The 21,347-nt window shown below is 36.9% G+C and overlaps 1 protein-coding gene across 1 annotated transcript; it reads right to left on the reverse strand.

Moving 5' to 3' along the window:
* Positions 1 to 7,237: 7,237 nt before the first annotated feature.
* Positions 7,238 to 11,935, reverse strand: fam8a1a (family with sequence similarity 8 member A1a). The gene is made up of 5 exons (XM_052136321.1): positions 11,528 to 11,935; positions 11,019 to 11,139; positions 10,325 to 10,448; positions 9,898 to 10,037; positions 7,238 to 9,060 (listed from the first exon to the last, which is right to left on the reverse strand). Exons 1-5 carry the CDS (start codon positions 11,868 to 11,870, stop codon positions 8,916 to 8,918), a joined length of 873 nt encoding a protein of 290 aa, XP_051992281.1. The 5' UTR covers positions 11,871 to 11,935; the 3' UTR covers positions 7,238 to 8,915.
* Between the last annotated feature and the right edge of the window lie 9,412 nt (positions 11,936 to 21,347).

Consider the following 21,347-nt stretch of genomic DNA (forward strand, 5'->3'; position numbering starts at 1 on the left):
TCGGTTCAGCTCTGTGGTGTTTTCCATGGGGACCCCTAGTATCAACTCATCGACACAACGTCGAGTGAGTGACAGACGGGGAACATCTCGGTTACTCCCGTAACCTCCGTTACCTGATGGAGGGAATGAGACGTTGTGTCCCGCCAGCCACAATACTGAACCAACCGCTGAAAGCGCCGGGTCTTTGGCTCGGCTCCTCAGTGTGATACCTGATGTGTATTTGCAGCGTCACTCCTTTTATACCCGTATGTCCGGGGGAGTGGCATGCAAATTCCACACGTCAATTGTCATTGGCCTTTTCTCAAAATCAGAGATGTCTGGGCTCGCAGGAGCGACCCCTAGTGTCAACTCATCGACACAACGTCTCGTTCCCTCCATCAGGGAACGGAGGTTACGTGAGTAACCGAGACATTTTTGTTGCTTTAATCATTTTTAGTCCCTGTTTTTGAAGCTTTCTTGCTCTTTTACAAAGTGTTGAAGCATGGTCCCATGACATCACTCGGACAGCATGCATAAAGGTATAATATGCAAATATATATACCAATAATGACATCAGAAACTGGACTGGAGACTGTCCTGACTGGATTTATGCCTCTTATATGCCTCAGATAGTGCTGAATAAGTGTCTTGTGTAACTCCAGGCATTGGTTAGACTCTCTGAATCTTAATGGATTTCTGCAGGGAATTCTCACCCACCAGATTCCATGGCTAAAGATCAGACAGAATTTCCAATCACTGCAGATTTCCTTCTTCATTCTTCACTTCTCTGTTCACTTTGCATTTGGCTCATTCGAGACACAATTACAACTGAAACCTTTGCTCATCTCTTTGTGTGTAGAACCTCTCAAACTTTAGATATCAAACTTTAGTAAAGCTCTTAGCACACAACATGCACTTTTCCTGTATCTGGTGGCAGCTGTCTACTGATTCTGAAATTATTTTTTAGTTACTGATATGGATATTCTATATTCAGACCAGTGTTATTATAATGATCAAACATGAAAATTACATGAAAACATTTTAATTTGATTAAATAAAATTACAAAATGTAAAATATAATAATTGGAAAAACTGAACTGAAACTAATATACATTTACATGATTCCGAAACTAACTAAAATAAATACAATTATCACATATTTAATGTAGTTTTAGTTTTTGATACACAGTATATGATACAATATGTTTTCAGTTGACTGTATTGTATTATTTACAACTACAGTAAAAATACAACTATCTTTTGGCACCACCATGTGGCCATTTTACCCAGAAACTGTTTAAAAACACTTCCATCTTCGGCCACTGGGGGCAGTGTTTTGAATTTTAGTAAGTAAAGACCAATTTCAGCAGAGGAACTTTTGACCTCCTGTTACCAAATTTAGTGTTATCGGTTAATGCATTATCTTTCGCAGCCCTAAAACACAAAAACTAAAACATAAACTAAAAATACTAAGCTATTAAGCTGAAACTAGAAAACACTTTTCAGCTAAACTACATGAAACTTGAAAAAATGAAACTAAATTGAAAGGTCAACTCAAATTGAAATAAAATGGGAATAAACTAAATTAAAAAAATAACTATAGTAACAATCTCTTTCTCTTCTTCACTTGCTAGTTTGTACAATGCAATGTCACACTAAACAAGGTCACTCAGTTCAGACTTTACCACACAACAGTATCAGCACACTGCAGCAGAACAGTTCTTTCATGAAAGAGATTAAAATTAATTTTCTGTCTCGCTGAAGGAACAAGATTAGACCTCGTTTTAACAACTCTGCTTTTCAGCTTTGTAAGGGTAGAGAAAGGATCTGCATGATGGTCCGCTTGTAACGTGTGGCTTTTGCTTCATATGTAATTTCTGCTCTTAGAGTGATAAAAATGGCAGAGAGCTGGTGATTATGAATGCATGAGGATTAATGGAGGCTATTTAAGGACTCTACCCAGAGCAGAGAAGGCACAGACACATTTTCCCATTCTGAAAACAGGAAGTGGAAAATCCATTGATTATCCGCATTATGACTATGCTGTGAGGCTCAATAAGCAAACCTGGCATTATGCCACAGTTCTGAGACCCATGGAAGATTTTTACTTCATTGAAAACATGTGCTTGTTGTACTATATTGAGTAGTCATTGCTTGGTTGGCAGTAACCAGTAGAGATGAACCAGAATGAACCAGGGTCAAAAATCCTCTTTACCTGCTGCTGTTGTGCTTTGGAACACAACACATTACCCCAAACTCTTTTAGGAAGAGTTGCTAACCTTCACAGCTCTATTGACTATATATGCATATGCATACTTACATACAGTATGCACAGTATATATGTATATTATATATACAGTTAGTTCTGGTCTTCAAATCTGATTTGATGAGAGACATTCCATGAGCACTGATGGTGTGACAGATTCACTGTGTGTGTATCACTCCATGTTCATGCTGCTCTAAACTAAAGTGTATCTGTTAGGAGTTACTGGCTTTATTTTTGAAATGACATATGTTAGCCAGCAGGTGGTGGCAAAAGATAATTTTTGTGTGTAATATGAGACTTGTGCACCGGCTACTGCAAAATAGAGAGAAATACCCCCTCTTGGGCCTCTATTTTCCACTGAAAAATCTGACAGCATCTCTGATTGGGTGTGGCAACAGGTGATTGCACATGCTCCATCTCTCTCTCTCTCTCTCTCTCTCTCTCTCTCTCTCACACACACACACATCCAGCCTATCCTTGTTTATCCAATAACTTGTTCGAAACAGCACAAGCCATGCTACTATTTCTGAAGTGAACTTTTTTTAATTACAAATGGAGGCTTGGACGCATCATTTACCAGCAACAGCAGATTCTGATCCGCAGCGTAATAAAGTAGTTCCAAGCACAAATGCGTTTTTATGCCCGTACTTGGTTTTTCCTAATTTTTTTAAATGTACTTGTTCATTGAACTGTTGTATATAAGCAATATCACACGAGCAAACGTGCCATATGGCCATACATCAACACTGCTGTAATTACATATATATAAATATAAATTTTTATTTTTTTTTGCACAGAAGCAGAGATAGGTACAATACACACACACACACACACACACACACACACATATATATATATATATATATATATATATATCCAACTGCTCCTTCTATCTATCTATCTAACTATCTATCTATCTATCGTCATCTGTCTGTCTGTCTGTCTGTCTGTCTGTCTATCATCGTCTCTCTGTCTATTTATCTATCTATCATTATCTGTCTGTCTGTCATCATCTGTCTGTTTGTCTGTCTATCTGTCTATCATCGTCTGTCTGTCTGTCTGTCTGTCTGTCTGTCTGTCTGTCTGTCTATCTATCTATCTATCTATCTATCTATCTCTTTCTCAAGCCAACATAATGTTTGTCATGGCAAGCTTTTTATCTAGTTTTTTGTTTGTTTTTGTTATGTTTTTGTTGTTGTTGTTTTTCTGTTTTTAATATAATTTAATTGTCCTCTATAACAGATTTTTTAACAATTTAGTAACTGTAGATTTTATCACAACAGGTTCAGGTCCGAGACTGTGCAACAAATTATTGATATCACTACTATAATATTTGCAACATTAGCTTTCTACTTGTTTTAGAAACTTTGGTCACAAACTTATCCATGTCCAGTTCATGTGTTATTGATATTTCATGAGATAAAAGTACAAGATTTGTTTCCCTTTCTTGAAGCATTGTGCGGAAAAACGGTGTAAAAATGATTGCCAGAGTGGAAAATGAGCTCTCACAAGAAGCAGTAGAAATACCCATGACCAAGGCAGACACATACAGTTTATGAAGACCTGGAAATGCATCTTTGTATTCCTGCAAAAGTTTGCAAATAGCTGAACAGTCAGCATCAGTTGGAAGCTTTTTGGTCAGCATTGGTCTGGCAACAAGAATTTCACTATGCAGCTCACGTTTTGCAAACTCTGCAAGACTACAGAAAGGCTCAAGCATCTGAATGTCAAGACATTTGTTGGATTTTGGCATCAAACATGAGAGGGCTTGCATCAGCTCTAAATAATTTGTGGAAAACCTGTTTTCCATCTCTGATACAGCTGTTTCAACAATGTTTAAAATCTGTCACCTTAGAGCTTCAGTGGAACATTCAGAGCCTGAATGCCCTTCTTGCCCTATAGATGATAAAATGACAGAATCAGCATAGAAGGGATTATTGGTCCTTAGATTTTTTGGTGAGGGCTCATCAGTAGACATGCCAGTGCAATACTGCTGCAATAGACTGTCATTTTCTCTGAGATTTCTCAGTGCACTAAGAGATACCTGCAGTAATTCATCTTTTTCCAACGTGTATTTGAACAGCTTGGCAAAAAGCCCTGCAGCTATGCAATCCTCCTCATTGTCAAATGTTTCCCGATCTCCACATAGTGGAAGCAAAAAATTTCACAACAACTGTCACGCTTTTTAATGTAATATTGATTCTTTTCAATCTGTTGGGGGCCGAGTAAACATGCTACGGTTTCCCCTGACATCTGTCGGTGGCGAAAGTCTGCCCACGTGGTTGAGGCTTGTAAATGAGCCTGGTTACAAGCATGTTTTTGAAGACTGCAGTCATGTTCTAATGCTGCTTTCCAGTTTCTAAAACCCATCGAAATGAAATCATCCTTCTCGGAGAAAGCAACACCAACTACTCGACATGGAAAACAAAAGCATGCGTCGCATTCTACAGAATATTCCCTCCGAGAAGAGTTCAGGGGTATTATTTCAGAGCCGGCTGATCAAGATTTGCCTTGTTTAAATCTTTTGGGACAGAATTGCTGCATTTTTGTGTAGGTGTAATTGTGTTAAGGACACCATCCGAAGATGCCGTTGAACTTGACCCAACTATTTCTCTGACCTCGTTGACACAAATGGAAGAGGTGGTAGCTGCATCCTGTTGAGCACTGACTGTTAAAACAATTCCCCATGGAGCCAGACCTGTTCATTTGTGTTCTGCAGAAGAATGAAAGCCATACACATCTGGGATACTGGTTTGGGCTCTGGGAGCAGTATTTCAAATTTTGGGAAGAACAGACTGATTTTAGCTTAAGAAAAGTCAACCTACTCTTTCTGATTTCACTTCAGATCAATCTGATTGACTCATATCCCGGCACTATGCATTGCAAGTGCAATGCTCTTTCAGCACCTCTAGTGTTCAGTTCACCAGTTTTAGTGCCTCTAGTGTTCACATGGTTGTGTTCACCAAAAACACACTTTTTTTTTAAAGAAAATGTAGGTGTAGTACACTATCATGATTTTATGAGACCAGGAGACCAGTGCAGTCATCACATCATATATGCCTGCTCGATCATATTTCACACTTTATTGTGTGTTTTCACAGTGGAAATCAAGACTATTGCAACTAAGTAATTTCAACATGTAGCTGGTTCCAAGTTGGGCTGTAGTGTGGCTCAGGAACAAATAAAACAACCATATCAACCACATCTTAAGTAGTCTTTAGCCTGTCAATCATTCCTGAAGCATTGAGCACTCAGCAGGGTGAAGCGGAATCCATGGGAATGACTTTACCAGAATCCCTGCTGAAGAGGATGTGGGAAGAGCAAGCAGCTGTGAACCCAGTGGCCCTGCCAGCCAGCCAAACCAGATGTACAACCCAGAAAAAAGAAAGTCTGTATAACTGTGTCATAAGCAAAAAACTAAAACTAATTTGCTATGCATGACATTTCAATTGGTTTCAGAGTAAGTATAAACAAGAACTTGACAGGCCTGCACAAAGCCCAGACCTGAACGGCTGTACCCTGTTGAACACCTTAGGGATGAATTGGATTGCAGACTCCGAGCCAGGCCCCATCGGCCAACATCAGTGCTTGACCTCACTGATGTTCTTGTGTCTGAATAGAATACATCTATTGGAAAGCCTTCCCAGAAGAATGAAAGCTGTTATGACAGATTCTCCCTATTAATGCCATTGGTTTTGAAATGAAATGTTCAATGATGTTAATGGGTCTAGATCCATTTGACCATATAGTGTATGCAGACATATGACTAATTCAACTATGTAGTTTCATATTAACATCTCATGATTGTTCGATACCATGCCACATGCTTGTTTTATCAGATCTTCTAAATGTGTGAGTGCATGTTGGTGTGCATTTGTCCTGAGACAACCCTTTGTCTGTTTTCCTGAAAGACCAGAATGGGCAAACAAGACAAAAACCAGGCCTTACGGTTACTGATGTATAATTTATTCCAAAGCTCTAAATCTGTGATTTATTCTAACCAGAACTATGGCATTTATCTGTTTTGTGATCATCAGGAAACGTTCTCTTTTTGTCAGAATGTGGTCTGTCACTATGTTTGGAATGTGACTTGCGTAATTTTATGAGGGTATCATGTGAAACGACATTTGTTTAGCATTTCGAGGAATTCATCAGTATGATTGTCAACCTGGTTTTTCATGGGTTATGGTCAAACTAGAGTTTATGAACAAATATCACCACCTAGTGGTTCTCATAAAGCATGAGAAGTCAAGTCAAGTAATTTTTACTTGTATAGCGCCTTTCACAACACACATAGTTTCAAAGCAGCTTTACAGAAGATCAGGCATTAACAGTAGATAACACTGTAATATATATAATGTCTAAGATGTGTACATCATCATGGTCTAGTTTGATAAAATAGGATTGGGAATAAAAAAATTCTAATAATAATTAAATAATTGTATTTATTTCCCCAGTGAGCAAGCTAAAGGCGACTGTGGCAAGGAACACAAAACTTCATAAGATGTTGGTTAATGGGAGAAAAATAACCTTGGGAGAAACCAGACTCACTGTGGGGGCCAGTTCCCCTCGGACTATCATCATGAATATAATGCCAATATTACTTATGTATAGTTAAAGTCATGGTTTAAAATTATTAAACTAAGTGTTAAGGGTCAGTGTTTAAACAAAGATTTTGTATGAACTGTAAGATGAATGACTAATGTCTTTGAAGTTCATCCTGTTTTAACTGCAAAGTTCACAAAGATGCAGTTGTCCTTGCTAGTTGGCTGATGAAGGCTTTTGTTGGCAAATAATTGATAGTCTGTATTCCATTTCAAGAGCGTAGTCCATCATTAGACATCATTTTCTCAATTTCTTTTTGAATTATTTGTACATTTCTGACAATATATATATATATATATATATATATATATATATATATATATATATAGTCAGAAATGTACAAAAATAGATATATATATATATATACATATATATATATATATATATATATATATATATATATGTGTGTGTATCTTTATGAGCATCAATGGGGAAAAAAAGAAAAACAACTGATGTGTGAATTTCAAAATGTAATACTTAAAGGGTTAGTTCACCTAAAAATTAAAATCACAAATGTCATCACTTACTCGCCCTCATGCCATCCCAGATGTGTATGACTTCTTGTCTTCTGTAGAACACAAAGATTCATAGCACTAATCCATTTGGCTCCAAAGGTTGAATCAACGTCTTCCAAAGTGACCCAATTGGTTTTGAATGAGAAAAATACCAAAATATAACTCCTTTTACACTGTAAATCTTTACATCAGCAGTCTCCTTAGCGATCATAATTTCAAGCTTGATTATACTTCCTTGCACCATCTATTCTCTGCATATGCATCAAGCACTAGGAAGTGTAATCAATCTTGAAATCACGATTGTGCCTAAAGACAGCAATGGGATGAGGTGCTTTGGGAAAAAAAAAGTTATATATTTTGGTATATTCTCAATCAAAACCAATTGGATGAATTCAGAAAAATTCTGAATTGCAGTTGTACGGATTAGTTTATGCTGACTTAATGTGCTTTTTTGAGCTTCAAAGTTTTGCTCACCATTCACTTCCATTGTGTGGACCTAGAGAGCTAAGAAATGTTTGTGTTCTGCAGAATACAGAAAGTCATGCACATCTGGAATGGCATAAGGTTGAGTAAATGAGAGAATTGTAATTTTTCGGTGAACTATTCAAATATCAATTTGATGCAAAAAACATGTTTTTAAGAAACCCTGAGAAATGTAGTGATGCATATGGCATACCAGCCTCTGACTGAATTGACAACAGGAGTGGAACATTCCGTACTGCTGAGATTAATAACAGATGTGTCTGGGATATAAACCTTGATTGTGAAAACTTATGAAAAACTTGCGGATTAGGCTGGTATGTGAAGTTAGATATTCCACTCAGATGAAAATTCCAAGCATGTCAACATGAAACGTAAATTTCAACATTATTCATTGTCAAGACATTAAGGGGCCGATCAAACCCAATGCATTATTGATCGTAAAAAAGACAGAAGCAGCGCAACAGATAGAACATAATGCAGGTGTCTCGACATGCATATAAGTAGACATTCTTTTTAACGTACAAGGTTTCTAAAAAATGCAGCGCTGATGCGCGAGATGCTGAAAAACAGTGATGCATTGCACAATGGTCAAATATCCTTTTAGCACATTTACACACACAAAAGAAACAATTAACATACAGTGCCGATGGATGCAAAAATGCATTCGGTGTAAACACCCCGCTTAGGCACTATTTCACGCAGAAGCGCTGCAGTTTTTAATTGCCATATAAAATAAAAGAACTTCCATTTTTAAATATGCATCCTGCGTTGTTCTTTTAGTTATGCTCTGTCCAAGCTTTTTTTTAGTGCAACAATGCGTTCAGTCTGAACGGCCCCTAAGTTTCCTAAATTTTCACACTGCTGTAAATAATACTGTAGCCATATGATCACAAAAGCATTATGCCACTATAACTTATGCAAATCTTCAGTACAGAATGTACCATTCTAACACATGAAAATAAAATACTGTGAACATCTGTTACTGTTTAATGGTGAACAGCCTCCTGTTTTTTTTATCACTTTAATAATGCTAGTCGGAGAGATTTACTCTGACACACAAAGACGGGTCATCTTGCTCTTCTCCGCCTAACCACGATGGTTCCAGCTACAACATCATAAACAGTTCTGTTGTGCTGGAAAAAGAGTAGCGTGATAAATACAGGAAACAGGAAGGCGATGGAGAAGTTTTTGTTCAAGGCCCGCACTGTGGAGCTGCAAAACAAAATTAAAGTTTCAGTCATACATAATACATTAAGGCTGGACTTTATAAATAATGTGAAATCTTGTAAGAAATGTTCTTGTGTTTGTTTTACTGTATATGAAAACTACACTAGAAAAGTATGTGTACAGCTCATTCTAATTAAAGAAATATTTCACCCAAAAATGATAATTCTCTCATTTATTCTCACCCTCATGCCATCCCAGATGTCTGACTTTCTTTCTTGTGCTGAACACAAATTTAGATTTTTAGAAGAATATTTCAGCTCTGTTGGTCCATATAATATAAGTGAATGGTGACCAAAACTTTGAAGCTCAAAAAGCACATGAAGGCATAAAAGCAATCAATATGACTCTTGTGGTTATATCCATGAATTCAGAAGCGATATGACATGTGTAGTTGAGAAACAGATCAATATTTAAGTCATTTTTACTATAAATCTCTACTTTCACTTTCAAATACTTCTTGTGCTTTTAGCAATATGCATTCTTCATGCATATCACCCCTACGGTGCAGGGAGGAGAATTTATAGTAAAAAAAAATCATCAATTTAAATATTGATCAGTTTCTCACCCACACCTATTATATCTCTTCTGAAGATGTGGATTTAACTACTGGAGTATTGTGGATTACTTTTATGCTGCATTTTTGTGTTTTTTGGAGCTTCAAAAGTTTGGTGCCACCTACAGAGCTGAAATATTCTTATAAAAATCTTAGTTTGAGTTCAGCAGAAGAAAGAAAGTCATACACATCTGAGATGGCATGAGGGTGAGTAAATGATGAGAGAATTTTCATTTTTGGGCGAACTGTCCCTTTAATACATAACTCACGCAGATAAGCTGACATTGGATGCTGGTACCACCAGAACACGATTGGGCTGCACCAGGACTGTTGAGTCACAAGTGACAACTCGAAGACCCAGCAGGAACTTTCCTGGAGTTGCACCTCCAGCTCCCCAAATACAGATGATCTGCAGAGAACGGCACAGACAGACTCAAGGAAGGTTTGAGCCGACAAAAATCCATGCAGACAACAATTCATAACAAAATCATAACTCGTTCAATTAATTTCTATGCAACAGAGGTTTTATTCCCAAGTAAGACAAGCCAAGATAACAAGGCTGGTCATACAGACATCAAAACTTTGTGATAAAGCATATTTCTTTATAATTAAAAGAATAAGTAAATAAAAAAACAGATTGAAAGACAAGGCCAGTAATTGTGGGCTTACAACAAGGAAGCCAAAGGTTTTACTTACTTCATAGACACAAACTAGCATTCTGTATGCTAAAGCTACTGCCATCATCTTCTGTAAGTCCTCCAGCGATGTGTTCTCATCAATCTCCTCCACTATAAACTGCATCATGAACTTGGAAATATCTCTGAGCAGCAAATCAAAGGACATACACACCGTCAGCAATAGTTATCAAAGGAATATTACACTCAGTAATGACAGCTCTCTCATCAATTACTCACCTCTATGTCATTTCAATCTCAAATTACTTTCTTTCCTCTACACAGAACACAAACAAAGATATTTTAATGGAGACATGAGGTGTTACTATCCATACAATGCAAGTAAATGGGGTCCAAACTTGTGGTCAAAGCATGATGGTAATCCATGCAACTCTAGTAGTTTAATCTATGTCTTCTGAAATTACATGATCTGTTTTGGGTAAGAACATACCAAAATGTAACTCCATTGACAAGACGTGAATAACTTGCATTGTATGTATAACACCTCACATCTATCTTTGTGTTCCATGGAAGATATAAATTCATAAGCGTTTGAGACTGCATAAGGGTGAGTAAATAATGAGAATTTTCATTTTTGGGTGAACTATCCCTTTAACATAGGCCTATTATAACTGGCTGGTCTAAGGAATATACCAGAGGGATACATCTATGAAACATATATGATATTGTTGTGATATAACAACTTCCAGACTCACTTCATTCCACTTAGATGCATGATCCACAGGACTATGGTTGCCTTAAAACAAAAGAGAATGAAGAAATCCACTGTTTCAGCCAAAAATCTTCGTAGAGGAGAGGGAATTGTGTACTCTCTACCTGAAAGGAAAACAGTATGAAGTTCGTACAGTCCTAAACTCATGTGGCGTTTGGCGTTTTTTTTTCCAATAATTTCATTTTATTTTATTTATTTTAAAATTATTTTAGTTTTCTTTAACTATAATAATACTACTACACAGTACATGACTAGAAAAGCATGCTAGAAGCACAGTACTTTGTCAATTCTGCAGTGTGCTAATTACAGTTACACACACTATTAAACTGTAAACAACAAATACACATCGCAAAAATGAGGTGATGAGGAAAGAGATATATAATACTCAAGGGACATAAATGTAAATCAATTTTCATTAATTAATTCTTCATTACCGAATGTTTAATGAAGCAGCTAATTACGGTCTCCGTAGAACATTTGATTGACAGCTACCTGCAGGCTGTGCTGCTGCGGCGGCTGGCCCTCTCTCCTCAGCAGCCGGCTGCGCTGTTTGACCTGTGCTGGCAGCTGGACTGGAGGACGGTGTGCTGCTGATCTGTTTATACCAGGCTGCGATATCAGCAGGCGTCGCGGCATATGGAGATGTCTGGCAGCCGGACTGCGGCGGCGCGTACGGAGGAAACAACGGCGCGGACATAAACACCCAGCTCTGCCAGCTCGCATAGCCACAGTAATACCGCCACATCCATTCTTGCAATCGCTTGCAGTATTCGGTCGTTGTTACTACACCACTGTCATGTTTGGTTATTTCTTTGTCACTAATCTTGGCTGCCATTTTATTGCTACGCTTTTAAATCTTCCCCTTACTAACGAGGCTAATTTGTCCATGCAACGGCCATGATAATTCTTCCTCGAATCCGGAAGGTACCACGATGTCAAAACATGTGAGACAGTGTTTTAATTATTTGATATTCTTGTTCCTAACAACCTTTTCCTACAAAGAAGAGTTTCCATAATCACATATATTGTAGTAACTACAAGTGACTGCCAGTATAAAATACTTAATTTGTTCAAAGAGCTGGAAACTAAACAGTATAATTGTTGTTGTACACCCCTGTGGTGGGGAATAATAATACAGGCCACACAGAACATTTGTAGTAGTGACCAAAGACACACATTTTCCACAATATAATACACAATTAAATTTGGTAACTAAATAAATACGATGGAGAATTGGGACGACGATATACGATTCATTGAAAGCTTCGTGTTCAAGTTAAGCCCAATCACCGCATTTGAGACATACTGTCTCTGGATTGGGACAAACATGGTTTCGACAACTCTCGTTTTTTTTTTTATTATGATTTATTTATTTTTGTTTGTTACATTAACCCTTGTGTTTCAAATAAAAAAAAAAGTTAATTATTAGATATTAATATTATTTTCCACTTTCAATTATTTATTTTTTAACCAACATCAGTCCTGATCAAAACTAACAAATATTAATTTATTTCAGGATTTTAACCCTATAAATGTCAGTTTGTTTACATAATCCCACTGTTGTTTTCTACACACACACACACACACACACACACACACACACACACACACACACACATACTCTCTCTCTCTCTCTGACTTCCATATTAACACACCTCCACACACACAATTTTAGCTGCATCATTTATTCAACTTGCCTGCAGTGCTCTATAAAAAACCCACTGATCTATGTATAATGGAAAAAACATGTAATTTCTCCATAGGCTAAACATGAGAAAAATGGCGCCATCTGGTGGAGAACAAAATTACATTTACATTTGGCAGACGCTTTTATCCAAAGTGACTTAACAGTGCACCTATTACAAGGACAATCCCCCCGGAGCAACCTGGAGTTAAGTGCCTTGCTCAAGGACACAATGGTGGTGGCTGTGGGGATCAAACCAGCAACCTTCTGCTTAACAGTTATGTGCTTTAGCCCACTACACCACCACCACTCCACTTTATATATTATATAATATACACTCACCTAAAGGATTATTAGGAACACCTGTTCAATTTCTCATTAATGCAATTATCTAATCAACCAATCACATGGCAGTTGCTTCAATGCATTTAGGGGTGTGGTCCTGGTCAAGACAATCTCCTGAACTCCAAACTGAATGTCAGAATGGGAAAGAAAGGTGATTTAAGCAATTTTGAGCATGGCATGGTTGTTGGTGCCAGGTGGCCGGTCTGAGTATTTCACAGTCTGCTCAGTTACTGGGATTTTCACGCACAACCATTTCTAGGGTTTACAAAGAATGGTGTGAAAAGGGAAAAACATCCAGTATGCGGCAGTCCTGTGGGCGAAAATGCCTTGTTGATGCTAGAGGTCAGAGGAGAATGGGCCGACTGATGGGCTGACTCAATTTCTGTTGAGACATTCAGATGGTAGAGTCAGAATTTGGCGTAAACAGAATGAGAACATGGATCCATCATGCCTTGTTACCACTGTGCAGGCTGGTGGTGGTGGTGTAATGGTGTGGGGGATGTTTTCTTGGCACACTTTAGGCCCCTTAGTGCCAATTGGGCATCGTTTAAATGCCACGGCCTACCTGAGCATTGTTTCTGACCATGTCCATCCCTTTATGGCCACCATGTACCCATCCTCTGATGGCTACTTCCAGCAGGATAATGCACCATGTCACAAAGCTCGAATCATTTCAAATTGGTTTCTTGAACATGACAATGAGTTCACTGTACTAAAATGGCCCCCACAGTCACCAGATCTCAACCCAATAGAGCATCTTTGGGATGTGGTGGAACGGGAGCTTCATGCCCTGGATGTGCATCCCACAAATCTCCATCAACTGCAAGATGCTATCCTATCAATATGGGCCAACTTTGAAAACTAATGTTTATACTGTATATATATATATATATATATATATATATATATATATATATATATATATACATTTGAAGCCAGGGCTCTGGAGTTAAAGCATAATATCATATAATTCATGATTTCATGCTTTAATGGCACTGGGATCACATATTGCAGTTCTAATTGGTTTCAATGGGGACATTTTTGTCTTGAAGGTCCTGAGTGTAACTATTGTGTACACTGTGTATTATAGATGTATTTTAGGAACTGATATTGAAAAATCTGCCGTTGGCATTAACAACCAAAATGATCGAAAAAATGAAAATGAAAAAGACAAGAAAATGTCCAGAAGGTTGCACAAGTGTTAAGGGACTTGCAATGGAAGTCAGTGGGGCCAGTGCATAAATAAAAATACACACTGTTTCAAGACTATAGCCGCAAGGCATTAACATTTTATTTGTTAGCGTGAATTTAGAGTTATAAAATTGCTTAATGCCCTTATCTGTGTAAAATTATATTCAATAAAACAACTTTGTTGTCATGACAAGGTGACACCGGTAAACCCTGTAATTGGGAAAAACTGATTTTGTCAACTATAATCATGCTATCGTGTATTATAATGTGTAGATACATCTTTTTGTTACAGTTTTGAAACAGAGCGTATTTTAATTGTTGTGGACTGGCCCCATTTACCGTTGTAAGGGTCATAGGCCTACTCACATATACTATAATATAAACATTGGATGTTTAGACTTTTTCTTCTAAGTATTATTATTGGTTATCAACATTAAAGGAATAATCCGGGTCCAATTTATGTTAAGCTCAGTCGACAGCATTTGTGGCATAATGTTGATTTCCACAAAAAAAATATTTAGACTCGCGACCAACCTTTAAAAAAAGCAAAAATGTAGCTTACACTGAAAGTGAATATGAATGAAATTTGCAGCATATAATTTTATAAAAGCACTTGCATTAATTATTTAGATCAAACTATTATTTGAGCTGTAAAGATGTTTAAATCATCAATTTAACAGTCATTTTATGGTTTGTTGACATTGCATCATCATAGTAACGAAGTTGTAAAATGTGCTTTATCTTTACTCAGAAAAGGTGAGTTTGTGATTTTATCACACTAAAATCATGTTAACATACATATCCTTTAAAACAGTGATTATTTTAATGTTTACAGATTGGCACCCATTCACTTCCATTGCAAGTGTCTCACTGTCACCTCGATTTAGCCTCTTTTTTTTTTTTAAAGATAAGGAGGAGCAAGTCAGAATTTATTTTTGTGGCTATCAACATTTTGTCACTGAGCTAAACTTGTGTTGAACCCAGAACTTGTCGTTAACTTCAATAAAATCTCATAACAATTTTTTTTAAATGAATATAAAAGAGCTACATTAGTAATACCACCATTTTCTGACAAAGATTTAAATTATTAATTCTAATGGCCAAACAATTAGTCATAAATAAAATGCATTTACGATTACAATAATTGTTTTATACATTTATTAAAAAAATTAAATAAATTATAGAATATAAACAGCCGTCTGTTGTTATATTTAAATATTTATTTTCAAGTTTTTGAAGTTTTTTTTTTAGAGCTGCAACTTTTAAAAGTTGCAAAAATGGAAGATTCTACAACTCAGAAACGTATTTTTGAATAACACTAGGTGGCAGCAATGTTTTTTACATTATTGATTTCCAGTTCTCAAATTGCATACTGGTTTATTCTCCAATGATTCGAATTGAGATGTAGATGATTGATTACACACCAAAATAAATATAAAGACTAAATTAATTGTTTTGAGAAGCTAAAAGTTAAGTATTGATTTTAGAAAAGGGAGAGAGCAAAAGAGATGTGGGGGTGTAATTGCTGACTGCTTCCCTGGGCCCGTGAGTAAGGTCTGGCCATCCTAGTGACTGTGCTGGGCCCTGAAAGGAGGCCCCCAGGCGGAACAGAATCAGCCCAGGTGAGGATGATCGCCCCTGACAGGACATGAGATGATTGCGCAGAAATAATCAGGGTGAAATAAAAGCTGTCTAGCAAACGCTGACCTCCATAGAACCTGCCAACGGCTGAGGATTATGGCCGAGATGTGTGTGTGTATCTGTCTGCTGGTGATATGCAGAAAATCATAGAATCTGCATGGCTTGACCCTTCCAGTGGTTCAAGCTGAGAGGCCATTCTCATCACGAAGAATCACAAGGGGTTTATAACAAACAGTTTAGGGTGTTATCCACACAAAGACAAAACATCATCAGGGTAGCACACATGGCACCAAAATAATGCAATACACAATAATTAATATAAGCACTTCGAAGTATATACGAAAATAATTAAAATCTAAACATTATATGATGGTTCACCTATTTGAATGTTACTTTCTCCATAAATTATAAGGTGATATGTTTTACCCATAAAAGCATAGATTTAACAATATTTTACATTAAAAGTAGACATATTGCCTAATATAACATAAATATTAATCTTTTTTTTATTTGAGCCTTATCACATTCTTTTTATAAAAAAAAAATGTATAGTGTGGATGCAAGATTAGTGGTCTTACTTGAACTTTGTTACTATTGAGATTGTGTCACCAGTAGTCTGTGCAATGTCTGTTCAGGCGGGTGGAGGCAAACAATCTTATCAGTCCTCGTTTGCCTTTTGTGTCTGCTGAGCTCTGTGTTATTTATTAGCAAATTGTCAGCACAATTATGGAAAGTTATGGGCCTGTTACATGTTTAATTATCTAGAGTCACAATTTCTTGCATTATTCCAAATAATATAGCTGAATAACAACAGCATTACACCCAGACTCTCCTACGGTACACCTTGTCACAGCCACACCCCATTGCCTCTGCCCTAGAGCAAGGCTGTCCTCACGCCAAAATAGTGGAATCCAACTTTTTTTTAAATTGAGTTATTATTTCTGTACTCTAATTGATTGGAGAACTTAGAATATCCATGTTTTCGCAATGGCCTTGGGAAAAAGAAGAAAAAGATTAAAAATTATATTGATTCCCCAAACCTGCAGTGATACACTTTTGCTTTGTTAACCTGCTGACTTTGTTTCTCTTAATCACATATCAAGACTTCTGAAATCTCAGCAAAGTTTAATTCTGTAGTCTATATTCTCCTATTTCAATGTTGATGTTTAGAATGCTTAAAAAGAGAATATGGTCAAAATATGCTGATTCAGGTTTTAGGAAATCATGTGATGTCAGCAAACTCATGCTGAGATTTAACCACAGATAAAGAAGCACATGCTATTGTGAAAGTGATTTTTTTGACATGTCTAGACATTTAACACCATTATAATTCAAATGTAACATTTTACATGTAAACATATGTTCTTGATAAACCTTATATTGTCATTGACGCATAACATGTCCATGCACATTTTTAACCCAACAGCACAATTATATGTTAAGGAGAAATGATAAAGAATGCAGTAGGAAAGGTATATTTCTTAAAGACTGGTCAGCTTTTTGCCACTTTGAGTTACAAATGGTCCTGTGGTGTGACAAATACATTTTTAAAAGTACAAATATTCCATGTAATCTCTCAGTTAATACAGTAATAAAAAAACGCATCCAAATTAGCTATGAAAGAATTTGCAAAATGCTGTTTAATATAGTTTTAGATGGAGTGTAGAGTATAGTCACACTGTAGGACATGTCAACTTCCTGAAGGAATTTTATCCCAACTACCCCAACTAACACAGGCCCCTTTTCTGCTTCCAAACATTAGCCGATAGCCTGAAAAGAGGATAACTAAATCCCTTTTTCTTTAGGATTTGTAGCCATTTGTATTTGACACAGAGAACCCATTAAGTTAATTATGTCTACTTTCTACTGTTTCAGAGGTGACTACTAATGTGAAGGGCTTGGCGTCATGCAGCCACAGCTCATCTACCTCCCACCGCCTCCCTTTTTATGAACCTGTCAGCGCACCTCTCAGCCCTATATGTGGCCCTGTCTGTCTAATCACATGAGCCACTTCCCTCTCGGCTTTTCCAGATCAAACGTTAGCCGTGGGAAAAGCCATAAAGCATTCCAGAACATCTGACCCATTGAAAATGTTTATTTGCTATACTTGCAGCTGTGTGCACTGCAGACAAAGGCGAAGACCAGCAGCCTTCACTTCAAAGTTGCTTTGTTTTCCAGATTTAGACTATGTTTTGAGCTGTGCAACAATCATACTAATAGGTTAAGTTTGTCATTTTTGAAATAACATTGAAATGAGGTGTGTCACTTTTGCTCATTTCTGAAATCTTGGTGAAATCCAAACAAATGAACCCCAGATCTTGGCTATTGCATATAAATAGCAATCACTGTGATTGCAGGGGTTAAATTAAAGTACAATCTTAAGTGCTTTGTTTACAAGCATCAAGAAGAAAGGTCAGTAAATGACTTATTGCATCCTTTTTCCTCTAAGGCTACCACAACCCCATGTTATCTCCCCATACAGCATGTGGAAGTACGTGTTTGAGAGTAATTAAAGGGGGTTCACAGAACTATTGTTCTTAAAACACATCCATAAAAAAATAAAAACACATTGACATATGTGTTTTCATATTAAAACAAGCAACATATTACCTATTATGCTCACATGTACAATGCACATGTCAAAACTCCCTCCTCTTCAACAGGAAAAAGTACTTTCATTGCTCGACGTGAATTGAAATGGATCAGTTGAAAACAAAGACACTGATGGAAAGGGTTTGGAGATCTTTGCTCATTCGTGACATAAAAGGCATTTCACTGACGGGCTTATAATGTCATAGGTTAAGAGGACTACCAGAAATCTCTGTGCTGTAGAGACTAAAGTTGATTTCTATTCCATTCCAAAGGAAGGATGGTTTAAGTGAGTTATGTTTAACTTCTACATTTACATCTTCTTATCTGAGCTGCAGTAATATATTCCTCAAATTATATCTATCTAACAGGAATTCTAAACAGAATTCCAAAGATCTCACTTTTGTGCCTTATCTGCTCCCAAATGGGAAGATTCACACAGTGTTCCACATATCCTGAACCAAAGCCTAACAGAAAAAAGGATTCTAAAGTTTACATGTTTTACCATAGAAATTTTGTGTACTCTATAGAAATTTGGACACGTGATCATGCTGGAAATCAACATGCTGCTTCTGAATGTTCATGTACCCTGAAATTGACCTGACATGTGCCATCCCCTATAAGAGATTTTTGCATCAATTAATTGTGTTCACCTTTCCCTGTGGCATTTTAAATTACATGATGTGCAAGCACTGTTTGAGATATAGGTCTTGATCCAATGAAATCCAAGAAGTAATCATGTTCACTCTGAGACACATGTTCTGGTCCTATGAAAACCAGGAAGCTATCATGTCACTATATGTGATTCTGGGGTTGAATTTTCACTCTAAAATTACAATTTTACTTCACAGATGCTTAGGTTTAGGGTTGGGGTTTGGGTTATGGGGTTGAGTTAATAAAATATGCTTTCCTATTGACTATATTTACATAATTTACTAAAAATGCAACTCACATTTGGCGCCTCCCAGTGGAAATTTCACTCGGAAACTGGTCAACAACAGTTCCAGCTTTGGCCACCGGGTGGATACAATTTCAGTTAGCACATACTCCTTTCAGCAGCAGAACTTATGACCTCCTGTCATTGAATTCACTGTGAGATCAGACTGAAAATGGGATAGTGGATGTCTAACGGCTCGCAATAAGGGGTGACTGTGAAGAGTTTAAAATCACAATCTTGATATGTTACCATTTTGCCTTTGAGTAACCTCATCTATTAGTTATGTAGGTTGAACATCTGTGACTCTTTTGAACAGCCCCCTTTTGATGCTGTACTACAGAGGCTCCACACTGAGCAGTGTTCTGTCTGGGATTATTGATGTCCTCAGTGAATTCAGGGGAGTCAAGACACTCTTCATCCAAAAATTCAAGGAACAAATTTCATGACACAACCACCTTTCTTGAAGTTGAACTGAAACTTCTGTCATTCCCTTTTGTTGCAAAATTATATTGTTTCCTTTCTCCCATGGAACAAAAAATATGCTTTTTCACTGATCTTTCCATACAACGAAACAGGAAGCTTGTATAAACTAAGAACTGTGCTAAACTCCAAGTCTCCTGAGACCATTCAATAGCATTGTGTGAGGAAAAAACCAACATTTATGTTGTTATTTGTTGAAAGTCTCACATCTCATTCATGAATGCGCACATACAGATCAAACTTGTTACACCTAAACAACTAACAATTTATTTTCTTAAAATATTATATTGTGGTTGTCTCAACGTGAGTAGAACACTTTTTAAAGTTAGCATAATATTCCTGACAATGTGAAAACTTCCTGAAAACTGAATGTACCATTTTCTTGATCTATCAATTTGTTCATTTAGATTTCACTCACAGATCAAAATGTAAAGAAATGAAGTTTCAACTAAGGTTCTCAAAATAAGATAAAATGTAAATATTGTTTAAGTTGTTGAAACATACAAACAATTTTGCACTTTAGAGCATTTTCTCTTTAAAGGATATTTCATCCAAAAATGAAAATTCTCTCATCATTTACTCACCCTCATGCCATCCCAGATGTGTGACTTTCTTTCTTCTGCAGAACACAAATGAAGATTTTTAGAAGAAAACCTCAGCTCTGTATGTCCTCACAATGCAAGTGAATGGGTACAAAATGATTAAGCTCTAAAAGCACATACAATAAGCATAGAAGTAATCCATACGACTCCAGTGGGTAAATCCATTACTCAGAAGTAATATGATGTGGTTTTTTAACCATAAATCTCCACCTTTGACCAGCCCAGCCAGTAGGTGGAAATATGCACAAAGAATGTTAACTGCCAAAAATACAAAAGTAGAAGAATGTTGAAGTGAAAATTGACATTTATTGTAAAAAAAAGCTTAAATATTGATCTGATTCTCACCCACACCTATAATATTTCTTCTGAAGACATGGATTAAACCACGGGAGTCTTATGTGTTACTTTTATGCTGCCTTTATATGATTTTTGGAGCTTCATAATTTTGGTACCCAGTCACTTGCATGGAATGGACCCACAGAACTGGGACATTCTTCAAATAAATCTTCATTTGCGTTCTGCTAAAGAACAAAAGCCAGACACATCTGGGATGGCATGAGGATGAGTAAATGCAACATAGCAACAAGCCTCCTAGAAGCCCCTGCTGATATCTGACACATAGCAACCCTGATTCCCACCAGGCTTCTGAGGGAATATGAACTCAAAAGCCCTTCAATGGAAATGTCAAAAGATTGATTTGTAAATCAAATCATTGTGCAACAACATTTAACTACTGTTATGAAGAAAATATTTGACAAAATAAAAAACATGTCATTTGCAGACCATAACTATGATAAACAGAGACTATTGTGTACCTTTATTAAGTTTATATGCAAACATGCT

The sequence above is a fragment of the Xyrauchen texanus genome, chromosome 10, assembly GCF_025860055.1.
Source record: "Xyrauchen texanus isolate HMW12.3.18 chromosome 10, RBS_HiC_50CHRs, whole genome shotgun sequence".
NCBI lineage: Eukaryota > Metazoa > Chordata > Actinopteri > Cypriniformes > Catostomidae > Xyrauchen > Xyrauchen texanus.